The 27,435-nt window shown below is 42.7% G+C and overlaps 1 protein-coding gene across 1 annotated transcript in view; it reads right to left on the reverse strand.

The window, feature by feature from the left end:
• Nucleotides 1–3,404: 3,404 nt before the first annotated feature.
• The window catches only part of RAP2A (RAP2A, member of RAS oncogene family), a 32,242-nt gene continuing 8,211 nt past the window's right edge, over nucleotides 3,405–27,435 (reverse strand). Inside the window, exon 2 of the mRNA XM_075918802.1 lies at nucleotides 3,405–7,162. Coding sequence (XP_075774917.1) covers nucleotides 6,925–7,162 — 238 coding nt within the window. The 3' untranslated portion in view covers nucleotides 3,405–6,924. The remainder of the gene's footprint in view (nucleotides 7,163–27,435) is intronic.

Raw genomic sequence — 27,435 nt, forward strand, 5'->3', positions numbered from 1 at the left:
ATCTTATATTGGCCACTTTTGTAGCTACAATACTGGACTAGACTAGAGGGAACCATTGGCTGATTTGGCAATGTCTACATTCTAAGGAAATTATATGACAACTATTAACACAGTACAGTTAGGTACTTAAAACTCAGGACATATGAAAATTAAACTGGGAAGCACAAATCAGTCCCTTGTGTATGTATATATTATAGTACTCTTGATTCCATTCAGTGGAAGAAAACTGTATGCTATCGTATTATTTTAGAAACAGTATGTGACCCTGTGGCCAGACAGACTAACCCCATATCATCCATCTTATTTGCCTCTCTGAAGCATACAGGACAGAGAAGGAGCAATAATATCAGCATAGTCTATGCTGGCTCATCTGATCCTGAGAAGCTGAAACACAGATATGTGGATAGAGAGCAGTTAAGTCAATAAGCCGGCCTCGAGGCTGCGGCTGGCACCTATGTTGATTCGAACACACACAGTCCCTGGAAGGGGAATTTCCCACTGAGAAAACAATGTCCTGTACTTCCATTTAATCATCTCAATTCTCTCTTACAAGTGTAAATTAAGTTCACAACTTCCTTGTAAGAACTGGTCTCACAACAGACAGACCAGCATCAATTGGCATTACAGATAAGAAAGAGAAAATACGTGACCCCATGATTATAAAAGATGGGCCCAGCACACACTCACTTTGAGTGTCATTCTACCCTCTACCTGCTGGTCAGGTTAGGTGTTTGACCTCCCGAGATTCTATGGGGACGCCCACCTCGTATTTTCGTCTTTCCTAGGAATTGAGGGACCGGCCCTGGCCTGACATGCTAGAGTCGAGAGGCACAGAAGGGGGTAAAAATGGTACCTGGATGTGGTCCTCTGTCTTAAGTGTACACATAGAAAGAGTAAGCTGTTACTTGGTACCATTATTTCTATTTTTCTATCTTTATCTTCTTTGTAACCATTTTTAAGATCTATATTTTGCTAATAGTTAAGAAATAGAACAATAGCCATTGCAACCATATGATTTATAAGCTTCCTCAATAAACCTGTAACTGTTTAAGCTTTAACCTGACTCCTTCAGTTGCTGTAACAGAACCAAGCACAATTTAAAAGAACTTCAGCCGGTCTAAAGGGACAGTTATAGGAAGAGCTTGGGCGTTTGGATCTGTGTCACTCCCAGGTGACAGGATCCACTGGGGCATCTTTCAGTCTTTCTCCAAGGCTGCCCGCTGCGAAGGAATTATGAAATTCTAGCAGCTGAAATCTAAGATGTAATAAGCTCTTCCTATATAACGGGGCGTCTGTTGGCCTGCTGGCCACCCTCTGCGATAGGACCCCGGTCCTAGCAGTAGAGGCACGGACGTTAAACCTTTTCTCGGAAACATACACACACACACTGCCCTGACTGTCGGCTGACAGACCCCATGCAATTAACACTGAATTGTATGCTTGTACAAGGGGAAGAGCTAAAGGGCTGTGGGCTAATGCCTCCCCTGTACTCCCAAAGCCAGGCACTCCCAGCCCCCCCCAACTGCCTCCCCTTTCCCCAGAGCAAGGCACCCCCACACACCCCTATCCTAATGCCTCACTCCTCCCCTCAGAGCCAAGCACTCTCAGCCCCCCCAAACTAACACCTCTCCTCCCCCAGAGCCAGGCACCCCTCAGGCATCCCCAACCTAATGCCTCCACCAGAGCCAGACACTCCCAGCCCCCTCCATGCCCAATACCTGGGTCCCAGAGCCGCTGTTGCTGCCACACACGCTTTCATCAGGTGCTGGAGCGGCGTGAGTAGAGTGGCCAGCTATGAGCAGGCACTTTATGCCTGTGCAGAGCAGTCCGGCCGGCTGTGAGCACGTGCTAGAACACCAAGCAGCCCGGCTGGCCACGAGCAATCACTGCAGCGCAGAGCGGCCGGCCAGCTGCACTTTATTCTTTTATAAAATATAGTGGCGGGCCGCAAAAACCTTCAATGCAGCCCTCCAGATGTCTGTTTGACATGCCTGCACTAGGGTGTTGTTGTGAGACACGCAGCGTACAAAAGCTCTCTTAGTACCATGGCAATTTCTCCTTTATGTGTAGTCAGAAATGGACTGATTTTACAAAGGGGACGTACAAAACAGCACATGAGTGGTAAGAAATGTTTCTACAGGCTGTTTTTAGTATAATTCAGCACTCTGAAGATGAATTGGCAGTCGCTACATAACCTAAGTGATTGAAAAATGTGCTCGTCCAGGGAGTATCTTAGAATAAAAAGTATGGTAGATTTTTTTAAATTGAGAAACAGTGTAAAGTTTTCCCACAAGAAACTAACAGAACCTTGCAGCTGCAATTATTTAAAAAAGAAACAAGGGAAAAAATTCAAATATGTTGTAAACAAGTGTTCCAGCATCTCAGGAAAAAAAAACCCCACACAGTGCTATAGCATTTTTTTTTAGCCATTAAGACCAATAAATTTCAGTAACTCCCATGTGGCTATTCTCTTATACAACTTCCCAACCCCCAAGAATACTAGTAAATTCAAGGAATGTTGCCAGGGTTGTTCAATTTTAGCTAAAGATAGACTAGAAATTTGTTTAAAGAATGAATGGGTCAGTTATCAGTGACTAGAGCAGCTGAAGGCTGGGTACAATTAGCATAATTTGTCAATCTTCACAGTGTTGTCCACAGAATAAAGACTTCTTACAGAGCAGCAGCCTCCAACTTTTGGCACCTTAAAACCAACATGACCTAGAAACAAAAAAACAAAACTCCTCCTCTCCCCAATACCCATCACATTCAACAATAGTACATTATAGTCATGTCAATAGCACCAAGATGTAACTGATAATCAACATTATCTAGAACAATCCTGTTAACATTAGCTATCACTACAGAGATATATAGTGAAATTCTTCCTAAGACTATGTATTTGGTAGAGCAATGCAAGACTAAAAAACCCCCCAAAATAATACACTCATCAACAGAACAGCTGATGTGATGATCAATCCCTGTGTTAAATTAAGCCATTGTAATTTTAATATAATAAAAGTAATAGCTGGATATTACATCTTCATGGTTAATCAAGTTCAGCTTATTAAATAATTTTAGAACATTTCAGAACAATTATTATTCAACTTTTCAGAATGAGATATGTACCTTAATAAACTTTGAAGCCACTGATGTTTTCTTGGAGCACTTTGTCTTAATATTTTATCCAGAGCAGTATATGTGAAGCTACAGTATATGTGTAGGTAAAAATGGAATTCAGAGCATTTGCCTGCCTCACTTCAGCTTATTTCAGAAGAACATTTTGAAAGGAGAACCTATCCTGAACTCGAAATAGGTCTGGTTAGTGCTGTTTACAAGTTCTAACTGGCTTTGGATGAGCAATTTAACAAAACCAAAATGGATGATACAAGGAAATCCAAGCCAAGTTTCATTAAATAAATTTATTTGTTAAAATAATTTAACTCCAAATACAACTGCTGAGTTTGCATCGAGTTCTATGTACAATTCTTGTTTTATTTGAAACATCAAGGTTTAACAATTGACATTGTTACAAAACAATAAATTGTTGCTCCATCTTTAGGTTGCCAGTTGTACTAGAGCTCAACAATTAACTGTGAAATATACTTATTCACCTCTGGGAAACCCCAAATCAATACCGTTAAACCTGGTTCAAAACCCACTGCAATCATTCTTGAGACCTGATGCACAACAATGCAGATAAAAGCCGCCTGCTGTTGTCAAACATATGCTTTGTTGCACACCATTAAAACCTCACCAGTGCTTTGATTCTACACAGGTAAAAAAAAAAAACAAAAAAACCAAACATGCATAACCCACCCCCAATCAAATGGCTGACATCTTTAGGCAACATTCTTCATACAGGAAAGCAAATGCCAGTAGTTTTCCCACAGAAAAGTGATGGCAACTGTAGCACTGGGGTTAGAGAGAGGCTAGTTACTTGTTGGCCAACCCACAACAGAAAGTCACCAAAAGCTGTCTTTGATGCTCTAATAAAAAACCCCAGGTGTAATACTTTTAATCTGATGCTGGTTTAATTTGTTCTGCCTACTTTTAAAAAGCAGGAGAAAACAGTTACTACTACTATCACATCTGAAAAAAATTAAAGTTGCAACACTAAAAAAAAAAAGACCAATAAAACTTAAAAATGCTGTTTTTGTAGAAAAGTACAAAACTCTACAAGAACAGCTAAAGAAAACATGGGTCTTTGGATCAAACCATAATATTTTAAGGCATGTTATAAAAAACGTTCACATACTATAATTGGTAGTCTGATCAGGGTACAAAGTAAGAGGTGACCCAAGACCACTGACTTTCTCCAGGTGGCCATCTATCTTGAATGTGGCTCACTTTACTATCCTCTTGCTATCCTTATGCTTTCAAAAATATTTTAGCCAAACGCAACTGTCATTGATTCAAGCTCCACTATATTCACATCAGTGGAAATGCAAATGGTGCACAACTTCCTCCTCAGAATTATACAATAAAGAGAAGAGCATTTTTAGCTTCCTCTGCCCTGCCCCGCGCAATGTTGTGTGATGGTATATGTGTTGCTTAGTCACTACATTTTTCCTTTCCATGTTGCATTTATGTCTCAGAAGTATCTTTTTTTAACTAAAGTTTTCTGTTTAGAATTTTACTTGTGCAATTTTCCTAAATTAAGAATTAATCTGTTTTACATTACACACTTCAATTTAAGCCTTTCATACATATTATTTATACCATTTACTGGTTGCACAGCAATTTTTATAGAAGATCTTAGCATTTTATGCATAGTATTGTTCAACATGCAAGCCAAACAATAATTTGGTATCAAATTTGATGTTTCTGAATGCTCAGGCAGTGGGTCTCAAAAATGGACAAGCTGCCTATTTTATTAACGAATTGTACGGTTTCATTAGATCCTTCTTCCATATAGCTATTATAGGGTGATACTACTGATTCAAGTTTCAAAATTTGATTAAGCAGACACATGGTTAAAATTAGGTGGGAGAAGGTGCAAACACATCAGAGTTTGTAGAAATTAGCTGGAAGGAAAGATCTACATTTCAAGGATTCAAAAAAATCTGAATAGTAGGGCCTCAACATTTATTACACTGAACATCTTTGTTTCCTTTAAAAGGACTAAGGGCAGTGGTGGCTAGTTCTCTTCCATCACTAATATCTCCTTTAGCTGTCACCCACTGAACAAGATTAAAATTGTTACTATAAGAAATTTTGTGAAGCTGTTTTATACTTGAGTTTCTCGTTTCAGAGATTAAGAGCATTTTTAAAGCAGTTCTGCTGTTGGAGGCAAATCTGTCAGAACCAAACTCCAATTACAGCATTTCTGAGGGATACACACACCCAACACATGCACCCATTTTCACTCATTTACACACAAGGAACTACACTGTTACTGCACAAGACTGAGAAACTAATATAATGCATGGCGGTATTTAGACCACAGGCTCAGTGATATTGCATTTTGATGACCAAATTTTAACTATAAAGGTCCAGCTCAAGACAATTGCTCCAACAAATAAAACTTAGACATTTTGATTGAAAACTTTTCTATACTTGATTGTAAGACTTCAGAATAGATAATTCTGTGCCATTAGTCATGCAAATGATAAATACTTCACAGCTAGAAAACTAGAACGCCAGAGCTCGAGCACCTTTGCAAAACAAAATATTTGCTTCCACTATTTGATACCCCAATAATCAGGGCAATCTTTGAATAGCATGTCAGGTAATTACACAAAAAACTTTTTCCTCTCACCCTTACAGGATAACCATAACCTATATTCCTCCTGTGAGCCAAAATGATTTCATATGGTTATTCAAACAAAGTTGCCAACATTAAAGCTATGAAATAGCAAACTTGATTTCCAAAGGTTAGTTAGGGATCACACCAAAAAATACCCAAAACAAAAACAAAAAAACCCCCCACCCTTTAGCCCTTAAAGGCAAGAAAGAAATTGTCTTCTTTAGCAAACTTAAAAATGCAGGATGTTCATACTGTCCCATGAGGTTTCTGCAAAAGGGAACATCTGGATGTAACATGGCTTTGTTTTCCTTACAAGATGGTACTAGTTAATCTATTAAAGTGTTCCTTGTTAGTAAGGCTAAACGATTTTTTTCATCACAGTTGCTTCCTCCTGGTTCAGTAAAGTGATAAAGATGTTTCCTGCTTTGTAAACAGAGGGTTTGTTTGGCTTTTTGTCTGACCGAAACCTGAAGTGATCCTCCATTCTTGAGCAGCAAAGTGGAAGATTTAAACATTCCAATGCCATATTATGTTTTTTCACTAGCCATTGGTTTTTCAGATCGTCTCTCTCTTCTTTAAAGTACTGATGCAGTGCTTTCTATTTCACAAGGTGGGATAAAGTGTAGAAATTGCATCAATTTTGAAAAATAACTATATAGGCCTTGTAGATCATATTTGCCTGTAAAACTGTCAGAAGTTCAGATGAAAATAGGATACTTGTTTGTGTAAACTTGGCCTCAAGCAAAAGTACTACTCCTGAATATCGTCACTGAAAGACTTTCCCCTCCTTTTGTGTTTATCAGTATAGACTATGCTAGTTGCATGTGATCTTTGCAGGTCTTCTCTCTATCGCTTTCAATTTTCATCACCAGGAATCTTCTAATTTATGAAACAGCTGTTGCTGACATAATGCAAACACATATAGTTCAACTGAGATCATCCTGTAGATCAACTGATTAGGACATGAAGTTGTAGGTGCACTAAGGGGTACTGGGTGAGAAGTTGTTGTTTAACCCTATTATGTTCAGAGATATTGATTCACTTTCAATGCTCAGCTCTGATTTAATGTTGTTACTTATGAATTATTCCAAGTGACCCACAAACCAGAAAATGAGGCAGACAGTTTTACCACCTTACAAAAATTCTGTAAATTAGGTCCAGGTAGGTCATTTTTAATGCTATTGAATATTACATGCAGAACAGCATGGATCATCTTTGTCTGGCTGAGCTGCATAGTTCATTTGTCTAACGATTTCTGCGAAGAGCTCATCCACCATTGTTTTACTTTTAGCAGAAGTCTCCATAAAAGGACAGCCCCATTCTTCAGCCAGAGCTCTGCCTTCATTCGAAGATACTTCTCTCTCACTCTCCAGGTCCACTTTATTACCAACTAAAATCACTGGCACCTTCTCATACCTATAATGCAAAAAAGGGAGAATTAAGATACCTTAAAATAGACTTATTTCTCCCCAAAAACACTGTGTATAAAATGAGAAATAATTCGAAGTCCTTCATCAAAATCTACCTTACAGTTTAAAACGCAAGCTTCCCACCCCCTTGTGCTAGTTCGTTACACCACTCCCCTTCAGTTTTCTTAGTTTTCTAATGAATGTTTCTTAATTTCCTCTCCAGTAAGGAAATCAGTCAGAAACACTTATAACCCTACCTCTTTTGGTGAGGCACAACATTTCATCATACTCCAACACATTCTGGATTAATATTTCAGATCGGCTGGAGTTTCAAGCCTCCCTCTAACTTTAGTTTATGTTCCCTCTCTCCAACATATGATGCACTTACTATTTTTGGTGGGAATGGAGGAATTTCTCATGTATAATTCCCATTCACATCAGTGGGAATCTCAAAAATCCTTTCATGCGTATGTCTACACTGCAGCTGCAGCAAGCCTCCCAGTCCTGGCAGACAGATTCACACTAGCCGAGTTCAAAATAGCCGTAATGTGGACATTACAGCTCCAGAGAACACCACAATCCCCTCTAAGCTGCACGCTTGTGCATGCACACTGAGGAAATTTCTACCCCGCCCACCTCCTAAGCAGAGCTGTGCAGCAGCATTGCAGGAGGCAAGCAGCTGTTCGGGCAGGTAGGCGGCTTCTCCAGCCAGCTAGGGCCGGAGGAACCGCATGACGGGGGAGGTGGCTGCTCTGGCTTGCTGACCAGGGCCAGAGGAACTGCATAGTGGGCAGGTTGCCACTGCGGTTTGGGGCCGCGAGCTGGAGGGAGGGTTGCTGCCACCAGGGGTTAGGGTTGAAGGGATTCTTCATTCCCATTATTAAAACAGAGAAGGAAAGATTAAAAAAAAAAAAATATCAGAATTGAGAACAGATCCTGGATGTTAAGCCCTCTTGCTGTATATGCTGGATGAATGGATCACTGCCCAAAAATCCATGCCATAAGCAAGTCTGGAGTTAAGAGCTATACTGTATCTTTTATTGTAGCCCTGAAGTGTAGGAGGTATTGTGTAGAATGTACTGGAGGAGAGAAGGTAGGACTATTTACAGTTTGCTTTTATCTGTGCCCAGCTCTGTTGATCACTTCCTGTGTGACTTCAGACAAGTTACTGACTGCTCTATGCCTCAGTTTCCCTGTCTATAACATAGGGATTCTGTGCCTCAAAAGCATCACAGAAGGTTTAGGATGCCAACTTGGTCACTTAATGTGGGCAAAGTGGCATGACACTGCCAGAGCAAAGGGGAAACAGTTATCTGCTACACTGAGTGTCTAATCTCACCTTAGTAGGTCAAACTATGGGCTTCCTCCCCACTGCTAAAGCACCAAATGTATATCCACACCACCCTTGCCCTCAGCTTCATGCACTCACTCCCCCTTGCGCAGAGCTGCAAGAAAGGGGAAGCACAGAGCTACTCCTTTAGCAGGGGAATTCTCCCATGAGTGGGTGCCACAGTGGCACACATCCAAACAAACGCACATGTCCTCATTGTTGGCGCACAAGACAAAACTCACTCTGCTCATAGATGGAAAATCTTGGAGGGAACACTGGAGAAGACTCAAGCTACTCAACCAAGTTCAGACAAAAAAAACCCACACTGAAAAACAGTTATTTAAAGTTGCAAAGGCAAACACTCAAGTTAAGCAGTGCAAGAATAAGGTTGCACAGACAAGTTTAAAATTTGGTTCCCTTATGTGAATGCATTGGGATATTTATATACACTTTAAATTACAAAACTCACAGATTATTTTTCCATGGCACTTCTATTGCACTCAGTGGAATAGATGGATAGTGCTCAATAAAGACAGATACTCAGTGTTTTTTTACCCTTATAATTCAGAGTGGGGCCCCCAGTTTATTTGCTGTACAGCACCCAAACCCTGATCTGAATACAGCATTATTCATTTGTAAATTTTTGTTATGTTTAGTTTCTTCAAACATAAGGGAATTTATCTTTGCAACTCCTTGGATGAGGAGTATTAGCCTCATTTTACAGATGAGGAAACATTCAGAGCAATTTAACTGAAGCTCTACAGTGATTCACTGACAGTCAGAATTAGACAAAGAACATCCCAATTCTCAAGCTTGCGCTCATTCTTCAGATGACACTGCCTTACTGCCAGAGGTATTAAGCATCTATAGTTCCCAGTGACTTAATTATGAATGCCCAGCACTTCTGAAAGTCAAGACAGCCAGGGCCTTATGAGAGCTCAGAAAAGGAACATAAAGGCTGTGAAAAGTCTGGTTTAATTGATTTGCTCAGCACTGCATAAACTATGTAGCAAAGGTAGGAACAGAATCTAGTTATCCTGTGTTGCATTCACCTGCCTTAATCAGGAAGCCATTCTTTTACTTCTTACTTTCCCCTGCTTCATTCACTACATGCATCCTGGCACAGTCTGAGAATGAACAGGAGCAGTTAATTACATCATAGCGTTCCCAGATCCTAACCTTAAACCTAAAGTATATCATGTTAATACTCTAAAGCTCTTTTATTTCTGAGAATTCAAAGTTCTTCAGTTCACAGCTCATAAGAAAGACAATGCTGAGTGGTGTGAAGGAGCCCACTATGACGGAAAAGGCAAGGGTGGCGTCAAAGAGGTAACCCTCTTCATGAGCCTCAGCTGTGAGCAGCAACGGCAGATCTAGGAACTATGCGCCAGTTTCACACTGATGTTTTAAGCCACTCCAGGATGGACTGAATGGGCTTACCACTCCATTAACACAATCACAGCCCAACCCTACCAGATGGCTCCTTCAGCCAAAGCTGCTATAGAGAAGGAGATCAAGGACATGTTAGAGATGGGTATAATTCACCCCTCTGAATGTTCATGGGCCTCTCTGGTGGTCCTAGTCCCCAAACTGGATGGAGAAATCCACTTGTGCGTGGTCTATCTTACGTTAAATGATGTAACTCGCCCAGATGACTATCCAATGTCCTGCACAGATGAGCTATTGGAGGAACTAGGAGATGCCCAGTTCATCTCCATCCCAGACATAACCAAGGGATACTGGCTAGTACCTTTGAATGACTCAGAAAAGGAAAGGTCAACCTTCTTTATAGGTGGGGCTGTATGAATTTAATGTTCTCCCTTTTGGGCTACACAATGCACCCACAACCTTCCAAAGATTTATAGATAATCTGTTGGGGATCTGGATTATGTGGCTATATTCGCTGTTTCATCAGTAGAACACAGAAACACCTCCAAGCTGTCTTCTAGCACGTAAGGGAAGCCGCTGACTATTAAGGCTAGGAAGTGTCAAATAGGCCTAAATAGGGTAACTTACCTGGGACATCAGGTGGGTCAAAGGACTATCAACTCTGTACAGGTTGAAGTAGTGGCTATCCAAAACTGGCCTGTCCCTAAGTCAAAAAAACAGGTCCAATCCTTCTTAGGCTTGGCAGGATATTACAGGGGATTTGTATCGCACTAGTCAGATCTCCGCACCACTGACAAACCTGACCAGAAAAAAAGTAACCAAATGAGGTTAAGTGGACTGAGAAGTGTCAGGAAACTTATAAGCCGCTTAAGGCTGTTCTTATGTCTGATTCTGTCCTAAGGGCCCCAGACTATGACAAACTTTTCTTCGGCACTACAGACACATCAGAGCGTGGTATGGGGGCAGTTTTGATGCAAACAGGGCAAATCAACAATTCCACCCTGTTGTGTTCATCAGTAAAAAACACAGAGGGAAAGCCACTGGTCTATCTCCAAGAAGGAATGCTACACCATTGTATATCCTCTAACCTCTATGACCATATATTTGGGGACAACACTTGTCTGACCATTCTGCTCTTCAGTGGTTTCACAAAGTCAAAGAGACTAATAAGAAATTCCTTCTGTAGAGTTTGGCTCTCCAAGACTTTGACACAGGAGCTCCTGAGATGTGTTGTAACAAAGTGGCTGATGCACTCTTGTGAAAGTTTTCCAGACTAAGCCAATTAATACTCTCCCTATATCTAAGTCATTGTGTTCCATGCATGTGGGAGTATTGTTTAGTTCTTTGTATACTCAGTATTGAGAGTAGTATGTACATATATATTATTAACTATATTTTATTCTAGACCTCCAAGAAGAAATCACAGCTAGTGTGGACCAGCCTTGTCCAGCACCACCTGTGATTTGGGGGAGTATGTAATGGATAGGAGGAGTGCTGGCCAGTACTTGGTAACTAAAGGGTTAAACTCAGGTAGCTAAGGGTGTTGGCAGCTCCCCAGGGCTGCTAGGGTTGCCAGGCTGCATGGCCGTGGGACCGCCAGGGGTCTGTACCTTGGGGTGTTAGGGCTGCCATAGCTCTGAGACCACAAGGGCAGCCACGGCTCTGTTATGCAGGGCCACTGGGGCTCTGCGCCCCAGCACGACTAGTGTTGCTGCAGCTCCACTGCCCCGGGATTGCACTCCTGTGTCCTGGGGCCACACATTCTGCCATAGCTCTGCTGCCCCAGAATCAGTGGGGCTCCACTCTGTGGGGCCTCTAGGGCAGCTGTGGCTCAGCTCCCTCCATTGGGGCTAAGAATGTTAAATTTAGATGAATCAACTAATTGAAGTCAATGTAATTGGCATCGACTATTTGATTAGCCGATAAGGAGCCTCCACCTTTGAAATCTGGCAAGAGCCCTGCTGGCTCTTGCTACATTTCAAAGGTGGAAGTGCCGCAGGGAGCAGGGCTAGCAGGGGACTCAAGCAATCCCTCACTGGCCCCACACTCCCTGCTTTTGAAATGTACAAGAGCCCCAGGAGGGCTCTTGTACATTTCAAAAGCAAAGCGCCACTGGGAGTGCAGGACCAGAGGAGGACTGCTTGAGTCCCCAGCTCACCCCAGGCTCTCTGCAGCGCTTCCGCTTTTGAAATGTAGAAAGAACATTTCAAAGGAGGAAGTGCTGCAAGTTCCCCGCTGCACCCCTACCCATTCTAGCCATGGAAATAGTACTGGGGGGGAACCAGCTCTCTGAAATATTTGCATTAATTTCTGTTATAATATGAAATGGGCATTTTAATTGTGGATTGTATCAGTTTATCTGCATTGTTATGGTAATGGTACCACTTGACAACTCCACAACTTCATCTTAAAGTAGACATAAAATTTGAAATTATATACATGCACATGATAAATTAAGAGGGTCCACTAAGTTGACCAAATTGTTGGTGTCTACTGCTTGTCTAAGTTTTCCTCCCTGAACCTAAAAGGTATACCCACAGATCGAAAACGCTACTCAATGACTGAATCCATATCTGAAAAGTTTTATCTAGACTGAGTCTTAGATGTAACAGGCTTATCAAAAGATAAAGTGAAATTTTGTCACAGGAGGAGGTAAGAATGACATACAGCTAGCCTGAGAGCAAAGAGATTCATTTTTTAAAACTCTGAAAATACTCAGCATCAATCAAAAAGAAACTGGCACAGAGTTGAACCAATGTAGCAAATGAAATTAAACAGATCAAAACTGTTTTTGTTTCCTAATTTTATGTTCTATCACTGCAGACAAATCTTTCAGCTTTTCAATAATTCCTTTTTGTCCATATTTCAAAACAGAGCCAAAACACATCCAACTTAGCTATGCAGAAAAAAAAATCTGCAAAAATGTCCAATTTGATCTCGGAACTTAGAGGGTCCCACATTAGCACTGATGGGAGTTAAACTCTGTGACTCTCCCCCAAGATGCTCAGATAGTTGCATAATAGTTCACAAAAAGGCAACATGAGGTCTTTCTAGAGACTGAGTATTCCACGGGTCATCATAATCAATGTAAAATGTGTGTATATATAAATTCCAATACAGATTCATATCTCTTTAAATATTATGGTCTTTAGGCAGGCAGGGCCGGCTTGAAGCCGATTTGCCTGAATCGGGCCCCACGCCCAAGGGGGTCCTGCACCCTGCACCCAGAAACTGAAAAGGTGGCGGCGGTGGTGGCGCACGTGGTTTGGAGTCCGGCCCTGCAGAAGGAGAAGGTAGGGGAGGGGAAAACTAGGAGGAGGTGTGGGAGAGGAAGAGGCTTGTGCAGAGGGGGAAGAAAGGGGAAGGTACCAAGAGACGGGTGCAGGAGAGACAAATGGCAGGGGGTCAAGTGCAGACAATGAGGGCAAAGGCAGGAGGGGAGGTGACAGTGGAAGGGGGGACAGGGTGATGCTGGGAGAGGAGAGGAGAGGGGAAGGGAAGGGCATTGGGGGCTAGAGGGTGGTGGGGGGTGCTGGGAGAAGGCTTGAAAGAAGGGGTGGGTATGTGAAAGGTGGGGATGGAGCAAGGCTTGTGTGAGAGCACAGGAGCATGAGGGGAATGGGAGCAGAGAGCGGTGAGGGGTTGAGCATCAGGGAAAAAGGAGGCAGAGGCAGTGAGGGAAGGGGGAGGCACGAGGAGGGTGCAGGGCTAAGAGAAGGTGCAGGTGCCAGGGGATTCTGGGGGTGAAGCAGAAGGGCAGACACCTGCCGGGGAGGAACCAGCACCAGAGGAGAGAGGCAGGGCAGGTGTGTAGAGGGAGGTGTTAGAAGAGGGGTAGTTCACATGATCAGAGTGGGGCTACTGGAGGAGTGGGCACAGGGGGGAGAGAAGGGCTGGTGGAGGGGGGCAGGTCGCAGGAGAGCTGAGGGCAGTGAGAAGGGCAGGAGTCAGGACAGCAGAGGAGAGTAAGGAGTTTGGGAGCAGCAGGTACCAGGGGAGATGATGGAGCAAGGAGAGGAGACATGGCAGCAGAGAGGAAAGGGAAAGGTTTATAAAATATTTATTAATAACTTGGTGTGCTGCCCACAGCCAGTTTGTTTGCGCCCTGCAGTGTAGTTTGGGTTTATGTGGGGATCAACCCATGGCCAGCGAGTGGGAGCCAAAACAAAAAAGTAGTCAGTGTAATGATCTTCTGTTGATATGTTTTTAAATTCTTTAAAATGTAAGTAGTTAAATTCTTAAACTGTCATTGCTCATGAAAAGTGCTGTCACATGGGTAGAATCGGGTAAATACTGCATTTTATTAATATCAGCAGAACTGACTTAAATGGGGCCTATGTGTTGTGTAGTCTTGCCTTAATCTTTGTAATTTTCATGCCTGTCAGTATGAGAGAAGCTATTTGTATATATTTGTTTGCAAATGCAACCACACTTAAGTTAAGGCCCTCAGCATGTTCTGTAAGTATCAGTGTGGCCCCTGGGGCTTCCAAAGTTGAGTTGCCTTAGCTCTTCCCTGAAAGGTATCTGTCTAACCTGGTCTTAAATAGCTGCAATTTAAGCCCATTGCTTCTCATCCTAACCTCAGAGGACAAGCAGAACATTTTTTCTTCCTCCTCCTTATGATACTCTTTTAGATACTTGAAAGCTGCTCTCATGTCACTTTTTGGTCTTCTCTTTTCCAAGGTAAAAAAGGCCAATTTCTTCAGCCTTGCCTCATATCTCATGTTCTCTAGACCTTTCATCATTTGTGTCGATCTTCTCTGGACTTTCTCCAGTTTCTCCACGTTTCCTGAAATGTGGCATCCAGAACTGGACATGATGCTCGAGCTGGGGCCTAATGTAGATGGCTCATTCCCTGCATAGGGGACGTGAGACTGAGCGGGTTAATTTCCAATCCTCCTGTTTATTCTTTTCCTAAGCCAGGAGGGCACAGTAGTTCTGATGGAGGTTGGAGAGGGGATGGAAGCCAGATCCAAAGTCAATGAACCCTGGGAAGTGGGCCCATTGAAAGGAGACTGGACCTGTGGATGCCTTGGGGGTCAGCAGCAAGGGCCTGCTTTAGGAAGCCCCCTCTTTGGAGGTGAATGTAGCAGCACTGAGACACCACCCAGAAGCAGGCGCCACAGACACTAACTGCAGATTCATGGGACGGCTCTCACAGATCTTGCACATGCCTAAGAGGATAGATCTGCGGGGGAGGGGAGGCAATACTGCTTTTTGATTGGTGAATTTAGAGAGGTCTGCCTCCTCAGTTTCCCTTTCCACCTTCCTTTTTTGTTACAGGTCATCAGAGAATCATAGAGACAATGGAGAGTAGGGCGAGTTCATGACTATGGCTAATGACTGGTCAGAGTGACTAACTATTATCAGCCAGTGGTCTGAATGAGCTATCTACTGCCATCTGTTAATCAACTGTAGGAAAAGGCTTCACGAGCAGACCTTATTTATATAGGCAAACTACTTTGCCACAGAGATCCATAGACACACTTGCTGTGTCAAGGTGATGAATTTTGGCTCTTTTGGGTTGAAATTCACATAAGACTTGGAGCTGGGAGAATGAAATGTTGTTATCCATATTGTATGATTAAAAGGTAAAAGACCTGAACTTAACATGACCTGGCTTAGGTTCTGCCATAACTTGAACACTAAGCAGAGAATAGTGAGTCACATCTAACAAAGTCACAGAAGATGGAAACAGGTTTTTCTGGTGGTGTAGAGTCTATTTGGGAGTCCTCAATTATATCTGACACTTTACATCCAGTGTTTAAAGGCAGAGCTGACTAGAATCAACTGAGAGTCCTTGTCTTGTCTCAGTGATCGCTTGAGCAAAAATCATTGATAAAATCTTGTGTAGACTGACCTTGGACTCAACATGCAGGCAGTGTGTTGAAGGGTAGTGCAAAGGAGGCAGTGGTGGTGGTGAGATACCATGTTACCTAGTGAAATCATTGGTGCTGAAATCACTAAGGACTGGAATTTAACCACAGAACTGACACTTTCTTAACAAAGACTCCATATTTGCTATTTAAAAAGTAAATCAATGTAAAAAAAACGGCAACGCTATCTGGTAACTTTTAAAAAATCAAACTTTAAACTTTATTGAAAAAATTGGATAGTTTGCAATTGAAAATATTTGACCTACACTTAAGGCAACTGATTTAATTTTGTGTAAAATTTTGCATAATAAAGGATGGCTCTTTTTGAAAATGTTCAACTATATTGGATATACATTTTGATCAGATCTACTTCTGATATGATATTTGTGTGTGGTTGTGGTTTGTTGTGTGGGGGGGTTTTTTTTTGCTCAACAAAAAATCCGGGGGGGGGGGGGGAGGGGTCTGCCAAAACTGTTTGAATCAGGCCCCTCACTTCCTAAAGCCAGCCCTGTAGGCAGGTTGCTGAGAGGTGACATACATCTGTTCCTTTCAAGCAGAAGGTAAATGATACCTATCTCCAGGGCTGTAACCAGGATGGGGCAAGTGGGGCTCATAACCAGGGGCGCAAAGGTACAATGAGTAAAAATAATAAGCTGCAAAAGGGTGCAACAAGTGCTAACCTAAGGAGAGAGGGGCATAATTAATATTTTGCCCCAGGCACAAAAATACCTAGTTACAGCGCTACCTATTTATCTGTCTGGCCATTGTATAATGCATGCCTCGCACTGTGTGCTCATTTGAATGCTGAGCCAGCTGCAATTAAGAGATTGTGAAAACTACAAGGGAGGAAATTCACAGGAAGAAAAACAGGATGGGGGTATCCTGTTCATGAATAAAGACAAAGTATTTGTTTCCCATATCTCTGAATGCAAAGACATGTTGAATCTTTCACCTAGGAGGAAAACTGATAGTGTGCATGTCTCATGAGAGAACGGTCAACAGCTCCTGGATATGAGGTAATAAAAACCCCATGGCACCAAGTCTCAGAGCCCAGGTCTGCTAGCTAACTTAGGCTCATGGGGATCACCGTGCAAGGCTATTAAAATAGTGTAGATATTTGGACTCAGGCTGGAGTCTGAGCTCTGGGACTCTCCACCTTCGCAGGGTTGCAGAGCCTGGATTCCAGCCTAAGCCATAATGTCTACACAGCAATTTTACATGCTGCAGCCCAAGCCCTGAGAGACAACACCAGCTGACCTGAGCAGCTGCAACTGTACCCTTAGTATTATTCAATCAACCTCTTACAGTGTTCAGCTTCCAAAAAGTATTGTGGGGAGGGGAGAATCCAAGTCCCTGGTTCTAGAGCAGTCTTCACAAAAACCACTATAAGATGCAATAGGACTTCTTGTTGTTTTTACAAAAACCACTGACACTCCTGACAATTCTCGCATCAGCCTTATTTCCTTGTGTCACATACAACTCAATAGTCCAGGAAAAGAGGGAAGAAGTGTCCTTTTAAATCATTTCTCAGCTGGGAACATGCCCTCTCTAGTCCAGTACTATAGAACCTCAGGGTTATGAGTAACTGCCTTCCCACTGAGTTTGTAACCCTAAAAACATTGTGGTTGTTTTTCTAAAAGTTCACTGCAGGTTGACCTCTTAGCCTGGCACACTCTGGTCCAGCAACATCTGTGGTCTGGCATGATTTTAGTTAGCTGGATAGCCACTTATCATGGGTGTGGCCATGTTCCCTCGGTCCCATAAAGTTTGTTTACAGCCACCAGTCCTGGCTCAGTATTCTGTGCTATTATTTACCTCAAAATTTACTCTAAGAGTCTTAAGAGCTGAGTAAACAGTGGAAATGTTAGCAATGCTGCTCGACAATATTGATCTACTGCGGTTTGGTACCAGCGAAGCCCCAAGGGTGATGGTCTAGAGAGGTTCAACTAGTACTGAACACTGACTTCAGATGATCAGTCTTCCAGATGAGAACCTTGACAAGCTCTTTATCTCCAAACTCTTTATTGCTTTTGATAAATTCTCTGTAGCGCTTTCATTCTGAATAAATACTACTTTGCTTTATGCAAGCTAGCTAGTCACTTGTTAAACCTGCCGCTGTTCTGCAAAATACAGTATAGTAGGGGCTGTGCAGAGGTCAAACCTGCTGAAATAATCACGTGAATTCCAGCAGTCTGTAGCCTAAGTCTGGACTGACAGGATAGCAGGATCCTGCCAGAAACTTATATGCAGCTCCATCTAGGAAACTATGAGAAAGTGGGGATGGGATGTGTGGGAGTCAGAGGTGTAGTTATCTCAAGAACTGATGGACTACTATTAATCTTTTTGGAAGAGTCAGTGAATACAGCCACCTAATTATATGTAGTTCTAAATTAAACAGAATAGAACAAATTAAGTTTTAATTATTTTATACTAAATTAGAGTTGATTATAGTCAACGTATTTTTGTTTTCAGTTGGGTTGCTGAGACAGGCTATAAGCAATGCCAGAACTAGCTGCAATTATGTACATACACTGTTGGCAAACCGATGCCTTGGCATTGTATTTATTATGCAAAGTAAACAGTATAGGAACTCTTCCAATCAAGAGGACATGGAAGAGAAAATTTAGTGATATATTACTGTTACTCCCCAATTGCTACTATAAGCACTCTTGCATGAAAGCACTCACAAGTTGCCCTGTTTTTGGACAAATGCAGAAAGGAAAAATACTCAAATAGCCTTAAACAAGGAATTTCTTCAAAATTATGTTGTGTAACGGCAGCAGAGAGCTCATGTGTTCAGTTATAAAAAGCAGTAAACTACTTGCAGAACTTTCTAGACTCTGAATTACATAATCTGTAGATTATTTGCAGTTACCTCAGGTTTGGAGTCACCTCTCTAAAAATTCTCACAAAGGCTATTTGTGCTTTGTAAGAGCCCTCAGCACTGGGTAGCTTCTGTTTTGGACTGACTACTGCACCACCAACTAGATATCACTACACTTGTGGCTTCTCCAGCAGCAGCAGATGGATGAGGACGACAACACCAAAGAATTACTAGAGGATTTTCTTGAAGCAGCGTGACATAATGCAGCATTGTTTCTGGGCTCAGGTAACCAGAACTGATTGACAGGAGAGGATTGTTTGCAGGTCTCTGCTGACCACAGTTGTAACAGAGTTTTAGGATGGCAAAGGCAGCTTTGAGGTCTGTGCTGAACTGACCCTGTTTCTGCAGTGATAATGCACAAGTACATAGTTTCTGGTAGCAATGATCAATTGCTTCTCAGTGCGTATCTGGAAACTGACCACACACAACTGTTACCAGCCCGCTGCTAATTCAATATGGGGAAGATTGACTGTTGGGGCCATGTCACAGAATCCCACAACTCAATGGGACTTCAAGAGGTCATCAAGTCCAGTCTCCTGCCCTGATGGCAGGACTTAGCACCATCTACATCAGGCCTGGGAAAAAACAGCCCGTGGGCCAGATGCGGTCCACCAAGCAACCAGATCTGGCCTGCGGGCACTGTGGGGAGCCCCAGCCAGTCTCCATGCTTGCCTTGCACTACCCATATGCCTCTCAGCAAAGCAGCTGCCATGCCATTTCTCTTTAAAAACTGTGAGCCCAGAGTGGAGGGGAGAAGGCACTGCCCCCCAGCACAAACCCATTGTCTGGTTTCTGGCCAGAAATTGGCCAATGGAAGCTGCCTGTTTGAACAGGCAGACACAAAGCACCATGCCTTCCCCCCCCCCCTCGCCTAACCTTACCTTCAGCTTGTAGTTATTCAAACATGCACATGGCCCTGCAGCCTGTGCGAGGGTGGGGCAGGCTCCTTGTCTGCCTGAGAAATGTGGTGGGCTACTGGTCGGGAGTCTCACAGGTAAGTCTTCCAGCCAGAGGCTGCCTCTGGAACCCCAGCCCCTCCCTTCCCAAACTCTCTGGCCCCCACCCCTCTGGTCAGAAACCCGCAACCACTCGGACACTTCTCTGAATTAAAGTTACTTTAAATTATCTGATGAGTGGTTGGCCACTCCAGTGCTCCAGGTCACAACTGCCTCCTCCATTCAACCTCCCTCCCAGGCCCCATTCTCCCTCACAATCCCTTCTGCACCCAACCTCCATCCCAGACCCCACACTTCCTCCATTAATATCATGGAAGATTGCAGCTCTTGGCCACTTTCCAAAATCTTGGAGTGCCTACCCCATCAAAAATTATTGCTCACCCCCATCAAGATCATCCCTGACAGATCTCTGCCTAACCTGCTCTTTATGTATATACAACGGTCAAGATTCCACAACTTCACTGGCCAATGTATTCCAGTGCTTACCTACCCTGACAGTTAAGAAGTTTTGCCTAATATCCAACCTAAACCTCCCATGCTGCAATTTAAACCCATTGCTTCTTGTCTATCATGAGAGGTCAAAGACAATTTTTCTCCCTCCTCTTTGAAATACCCTTTTAGCTCTGAGCTATCATAAAAAAGGTACTGCTGAACTAGGTCATAAAACTTGGTAATGCTCATGAGATTGTTGATTGATTTGGATGCAGTGGGCTCTGAACTAAAGATGTTAAGGACTAGTTGACTAGTCAACTCCTCCCCTTGATGCCTCTATCAGATAGAGGCAGCAATGGGAGGATGGAAGAGTGGGTACTTCAAGGACATATGGAGCCTGGGGTCAGCTTAGTGCAGCGCTACTTTGAAACGCCGAGGTGGCGTTTCAAAGGGACAGCACCACATGGAGCCCGGGATCAGCTGTGTGGCACTACCCCTTTGAAATGCCACTCTGGCATTTACATGGAGCCTGGGGTCAGCTGGGGAGTCCTCAACTGACTGTGGGCTCTGCATGGCATTTCAAAGCAGCAGCACAGCATGGAGCTGGGATTAGCAGGGAACTCTGAGCTGACCCCAGGCTCCTTGAGGGTGCTTCTGCTGGGGACTCTTATTTTTGTACTTTACACCCAAAAGTTTAATCGCCAGCCCAGCTACAATTAAGGTGTTGAAACAAATGTGTTGCAATGGTAGAAAAAATGGTAGAAAACTGTAGGTAGTGGGGGTACTTATAGTTTTTTGGTTTTTTTAAATGGGTACTTTATAAAAAAAAAAGGTTGAAAAACACTGCCCTAGCTAATGAAACCATTTACAAGGGACTTGGACAGAAGAAGGGAACTGTTTAACTATCTCCTCCATAGTTGCAAAATGACAGTGGAGCATGTATTGGAGCATCTCAAAACTAGACACTGTGGTCTTATGGCTAAAACAAGACTCAAAGAGAACAAACTTGACTTGAATAATAAGTGCATGTTGTATTTTATACAATATTGATAAAAGTGAGGGAGAATGTTTTAACAGTGGGTGGAAGGCTAAGGTACAGCCACCTGCTTAGCAGTAATGAGTACCCCTCAGGGTATCCATAAGAAATTGTAAGTCACCAGGCAATGTTGTCAGGATTCTATTTTGTTTTTCCTTTGAGTCTGAAATCTGAAAATGTGGAGTGGTTAACTGCAATGGTATATGCCTTTGTATTGTGTGTACAGTAGGTACTTTTATGTGTGACAGAAGTGCCATGTTGTTGCACTCTGTATCTTGTCTACACCTTTATACTTTTGTAAGAACTGACAACCTGTGAAAATGTTCGCTTGTACCATGCATGCACTGTAGATTCTTCATGACTAATGGCTTTTATTGCTCAAGTTATGCCAGTACACAAGCCAAAAGTGAAATAAAAAAATTGCTTCTGCATCTTTTGCTAACAGTGATTGTAAAAACATGAAAAACTGATTTAAACTGAAAGTGTCTGAAATTCAATTCAGTGCACTGGAGGGTGGTGGTTAGCACAAAAGAATGGGTGGGGGCTCCTATGCACAAGTGAGTGAATGCCTTTCTTTTACCTGTCTTTTCTGTGGTTGAGTGTCAGGGGTCAAACTGCAGGGTGCACTAGATGCTTTGATTATACGAGGCTCCAATGTAATGATTTTCTCCCCGTCCTGTGCCCATCCCCTAGGAATGGGGTCGGGGGGGCACAACTACAGGGCAACAGCAGGAAATACATGGTATTTCCCAATACACAGTATTATCCTGAGGCTGTGGAACATGGTTGGATTCTACAGGGTTGGAGGGCTGCACTCTGACAGAGCATTGTGTCCAGGTATTGCCTCTATCCAATGTTCTTGCACTTCCTCATCTTTGGTAGTACTAACACTGTCCTGGGGCTCTTCAACACTGTCACTCCCCCAGACATCTAAAATGCTCTCCAGGTCTCCATGGTTTTAATTGTCCTCCTCCCCAAGTCTATAACAAGGACTGTAAGGCATTCCTGCCTCAGCCCTCAGCCTTTTCTTCCCCCTCAGATTGGACAGCTGCTCAGCCACTGATCAAGATCCTGTATTGAAGAGACTTGCTACTGCAAGAACTGTGGATGGGGAAGTAAATAGAAAACCAGTGCTTATTGTTCATAGTACCAGGGCTTGACAAACCGAGGCAAAATCTACTTGCCAGCCCCGCACTGCGCATGAGCAAGACCCACATTGCGCGTGCGTGCGCCGCCAATAAAAGGGGCGACTGGCTGAAATCAACTCACCACGGGCGAGCCCTGCATATTACATTTATTTCCACAAAAATAACAAAAGAGAATTAACACAGAGCTATTTTAATTCCATGCTATGAAGTTCCCCCAGACACCTGAGAGGAGGTCAGTAGGGTATGCATCAGGGTTACATGGGGACATTAAGCTTTATGTTATCAGTTTGGTATTGAGGTTTATTAAATTAAATCTTAAATCAGAACTACCCTCAGCAGAAGCGATGAACTACCACAGTCCTTCAGATCTCTTTTATAAACTTTACACAAAGCAATGCACCCAGGTATGGGCTACATACCCTCACAGTTGCCAGTATGGAGGGCAAGACTAGGATCATAGAATACTAGGACTGGAAGGGACCTTGAGAGGTCCCTCATGACTGGACCAAGTACTGTCTAGAAGACCATCCCTGATAGATATTTATCTAGCCTACTCTTAAATATCTCCACAGATGGAGATTCCACAACCTCCCTGGGCAATTTATTCCAGTGTTTAACCATCCTGACGGTTAGGAACTTTTTCCTAAGGTCCAACCTAAACCTCCCTTGCTGCATTTTAAGCCCATTGCTTCTTGTTCTATCCTCAGAGGCCAAGATGAACAAGTTTTCTCCCTTTTCCTTTTGACACCCTTTTAGATACCTGAAAACTGCTATCATGTCCCCCTGAAAACTGCTATCATGTCCCCCCTCAATCTTCTCTTTTCCAAACTAAACAAAGCCAGTTCTTTCAGCCTTCCTTCACAGGTCATGTTCTCTAGACCTTTAATCATTTTTGTTGCTCTTCTCCGGACCTTCTCCAATTTCTCCACATCTTTCTTGAAATGCGGTGCCCAGAACTGGACACAATACTCCAACTGGGGCCTAACTAGCACAGAGTAGAGGGGGAAAATGACTTCATGTCTTGCTCACAACATACCTGTTAATGCATCCCAGAATCATGTTTGCTTTTTTTGCAACAGCATCACACTGTTGACTCATATTTAGCTTGTGGTCCACTATAACCCCTAGATTCCTTTCTGCTGTACTCCTTCCTAGACAGTCACTTCCCATTTTGTATGTGTGAAACTGATTGTTCCTTCCTAAGCGGAGCACTTTGTATTTGTCTTTATTAAACTTCATCCTGATTACCTCAGACCATTTCTCCAATTTGTCCAGGTCATTTTGAATTATGACCCTATCCTCCAAAGCAGTTGCAACCCCTCCCAGCTTGGTATCATCTGCAAACTTAATAAGCGTACTTTCTATGCCAATATCTAAATCGTTGATGAAGATATTGAACAGAGCCGGTCTCAAAACAGACCCCGCGGAAACTCACTTGTTACACCTTTCCAATAGGATTGAGAATCATTAATAACTACTCTCTGAGTATGGTTATCTTGCCAGTTATGCACCCACCTAAGTTACATTTGCCTAGTTTATTGATAAGAATATCATGCGAGACCGTATCAAACGTCTTACTAAAGTCTAGGTATACCACATCCACTGCTTCTCCCTTATCCACAAGACTCGTTATCCTATCAAAGAAAGCTATCAGATTGGTTTGAAATGATTTGTTCTTTACAAATCCATGCTGGCTGTTCCCTATCACCTTACTACTTTCTAAGTGTTTACAGATGATTTCCTTAATTACTTGCTCCATTATCTTTCCTGGCACAGAAGTTAAACTAACTGGTCTGTTGTCTCCTGGGTTGTTCTTATTTCCCTTTTTATAGATGGGCACTGTATTTGCCCTTTTCCAGTCTTCTGGAATCTCTCCTGTCTCCCATGATTTTCCAAAGATGATAGCTAGTGGCTCAGATACCTCCTCTAGCAGTTCCTTGAGTATTCTAGGATGCATTTCATCAGGCCCTGGTGACTTGCAGGCATCTAACTTTTCTAAGTGATTTTTAACTTGTTCTTTTTTAATTTTATCTTCTAAACTTACTCCCTTCCCACTAGCATTCACTATGGGTACGTCTAGACTACATGCCTCCGTCGACGGAGGCATGTAGATTAGCCAGATCGGCAGAGGGAAATGAAGCCGCGATTAAAATAATTGCGGCTTCATTTAAATTTAAATGGCTGCCCCGCTCTGCCGATCAGCTGTTTGTCGGCAGATCGGGGCAGTCTGGACGCGCCGCGCCGACAAAGAAGCCTTTCTTGATCGGCACAGGTAAACCTGGTTTCACGAGGCATACCTGTGCCGATCAAGAAAGGCTTCTTTGTCGACACGGTGCGTCCAGACTGCCCCGATCTGCCGACAAACAGCTGATCGGCAGAGCGGGGCAGCCATTTAAATTTAAATGAAGCCACGATTATTTCAATCCTGGCTTCATTTCCCTCTGCCGATCTGGCTAATCTACATGCCTCCGTCGACGGAGGCATGTAGTTTAGACATACCCCAAGTTAGGCATTCCTTTATCAGACTTCTCAGTGAAGACCGAAACAAAGAAGTCATTAAGCATCTCTGCCATTTCCAAGTTTCCTGTTACTGTTTTTTCCTCCTCGCTGAACAGTGGGCCTACCCTGTCCTTGGTCTTCCTCTTGCTTCTAATGTATTTATAAAACGTCTTCTTGTTTCCTTTTATTACTGTAGCTTGTTTGAGCTCATTTTGTGCCTTTTCCTTTCTAATCTTGCCCCTGCATTCCTGTGTTGTTTGCCTATATTCATCCTCTGTAATTTGTCCTAGTTTCCATTTTTTAATAGGACTCCTTTTTTATTTTTAGGTCATGCAAGATCTCGTGGTTAAGTCAAGGTGGTCTTTTGCCATATTTTCTATCTTTCCGACACAGCGGAATAGCTTGCTTTTGGGCCCTTAATGTCCCTTTGAAAAACTGCCAACTCTCCACAGTTGTTTTCCCCTCAGTCTTGATTCCCATGGGACCTTACCTATCAGCTCTCTAAGCTTCCCAAAATCCACCTTCCTGAAATCCACTGTCTCTATTTTGCTGTTCTCCCTTCTATCCTTTCTTAGAATTGTGAACTCTATGATTTCATGATCATTTTCACCCAAGCTGCCTTCCACTTTCAAATTCTCAACCAGTTCCTCCCTATTTGTTAAAATCAAATCTAGAACAGCTTCCCCCGGTAGCTTTTTCAACCTTCTGAAATAAAAAGTTGTCACCAATGCAGTCCAAGAACTTATTGGATAGTCTGTGCCCCACTGTATTATTTTCCCCAAAATATATCTGGATAGTTGAAGTCCCCCATCACCACCAAATCTTGGGCTTTGGATGATTTTGTTAGTTGTTTAAAAAAAGCCTCATCCACCCCTTCCACCTGGTTAGGTGGCCCGTAGTAGACTCCTAGCATGACATCGTCCTTGGTTGTTTTTTTTTTACCCCCGTTAGCCTAACCCAGAGACTCTCAACACTTCCGTCTCGTATGTCCATCCTATGGAGGTGAATCTTTGGCTGCAAAGATGGTGTCGCCAGGAGGCGATATGGATAAGACACTGGATTAGTGCTCATGTGAATCCAAGATCATAGATCAACACAGAGGCAAAGAAGAATCATACTTACTACTTCAGTCCAGCAGCTTAGGCTAAAGTGGAAGCTGCAAGGTACCTTAAGGCTTGCAAAGCCTACCTCTCAGACTGAAGGTTAATTTCTTCCTCCTCTTCCCTAGCCACAATCCTGAAATTCTGGTTTCATATGTATTTTAGGCATTTCACACTATATGAATTAGGGATGTAAGCGACTAGTCGCTTCCTTCCCCCCGCCCCCCTTTGCTGCCTCTACCAGCTTAAAAGGCTGGTTCTCCCCAGCACCATCTCTGCGGGGGGCAGGGGAGGCAGAGGCATCCCTAATGCTGTGCCTGTCCCTTTGAAATGTACAAGAGCCACAGTAGCCCTTGTATATTTCAAAGGGAAAGGAACTGGAGTGGGGATCTAAGCAGTCAAGGGCAGCGCTTGCAACATTTCAAAGGGAAAGACACAGTAGGAGAGCAAGCACTCCTAGATCAACTAATCGAGTAGTCAATATTCCATCGACTACTCAATTAGTTGATTAATCAAAATTTAACATCCCTACTATGAATCCAAATTTGTATAAAGAACAGCGTTCTTTTAGATACTTTTCTAAAGCAATTTAGTTTAACTTCCCTTACACGTTCTTTTTCTACAAGTCTATGAATCATGCTTGACTATTTTATTTCAATGCAATGTTGCAATGCAGCATCCAATACAACTGTGACAGAGTAGCCCTGCCATGCATTTCCTTCTATCTCCATATTAAATACCATGCCCACACATGTGGTATCATTTGAGACACCTATTTCCCATCACAAGAAGTCTGCTTCAAAAATGCCTCCTTTTACACACAATTTTGGATGCAATACTTCAAAGGAATTCAAGGCATAACAAGACCATGGCACACTAGTTAAAGGCAAAAGATGACCAATAGGCTTTATACTATTCTAGTTTTGGGTGTTTGCTGTCAAGTGTGAAGTGGAGGCAGGAGCAGGTCTTTGACAGGCTCGTAATATTAACTGTACATTTGGAAATTTGTAACAATATCAAGCCTTTCTATTAAATTAATTTAAAAACAAATATTATTTAGTCACCTAATTGGTAAATTCTTGGTTTATAGTATTAATCTGTCCAGCAGTTAGTTACACAAGTAATAGCATAAAAATTTAGCCTTGTACAGATATAAACGTTGTATCATTATATGAAGATATCCAGGGACATAAAATGAATATCAGTACATCTGAAAGGTTTTTCCAGGAACTTTACCAATGAAAGAAGCAGCACTGCTGTTTGCAGCAGTGAGTACACAGCACAGGTAGCTCCCCCAACGTGATTGTGCAGGCCTGGGAGCTGTACAATGATGGAGGCACCAGACTCATATCTGTCCCTGGTATCTGTCCAAGGCCATGCGAGTGTGTGCAAACAGCTTGCATGCTCTCAGACAGATTTAACAGAACTAACTGGAGCTCTATGCTTAACAATTATTTTTATCTTTATATCAGTTTATTCAAGCTATAAAATAAACAAAGGAAAAATACTGGTTAATATGCAAAACAGAAAAGTGTTCTCTAATTTAAAGTATTCTCTAAAAACAACTATTCAAAGGCATAAGCTTCATTAAAAAGCAATTACAAGAAAGATGAGCAGACAGCATTGTAAG

This window comes from Pelodiscus sinensis, chromosome 1 (genome assembly GCF_049634645.1).
Source record: "Pelodiscus sinensis isolate JC-2024 chromosome 1, ASM4963464v1, whole genome shotgun sequence".
Taxonomy (NCBI): domain Eukaryota; kingdom Metazoa; phylum Chordata; order Testudines; family Trionychidae; genus Pelodiscus; species Pelodiscus sinensis.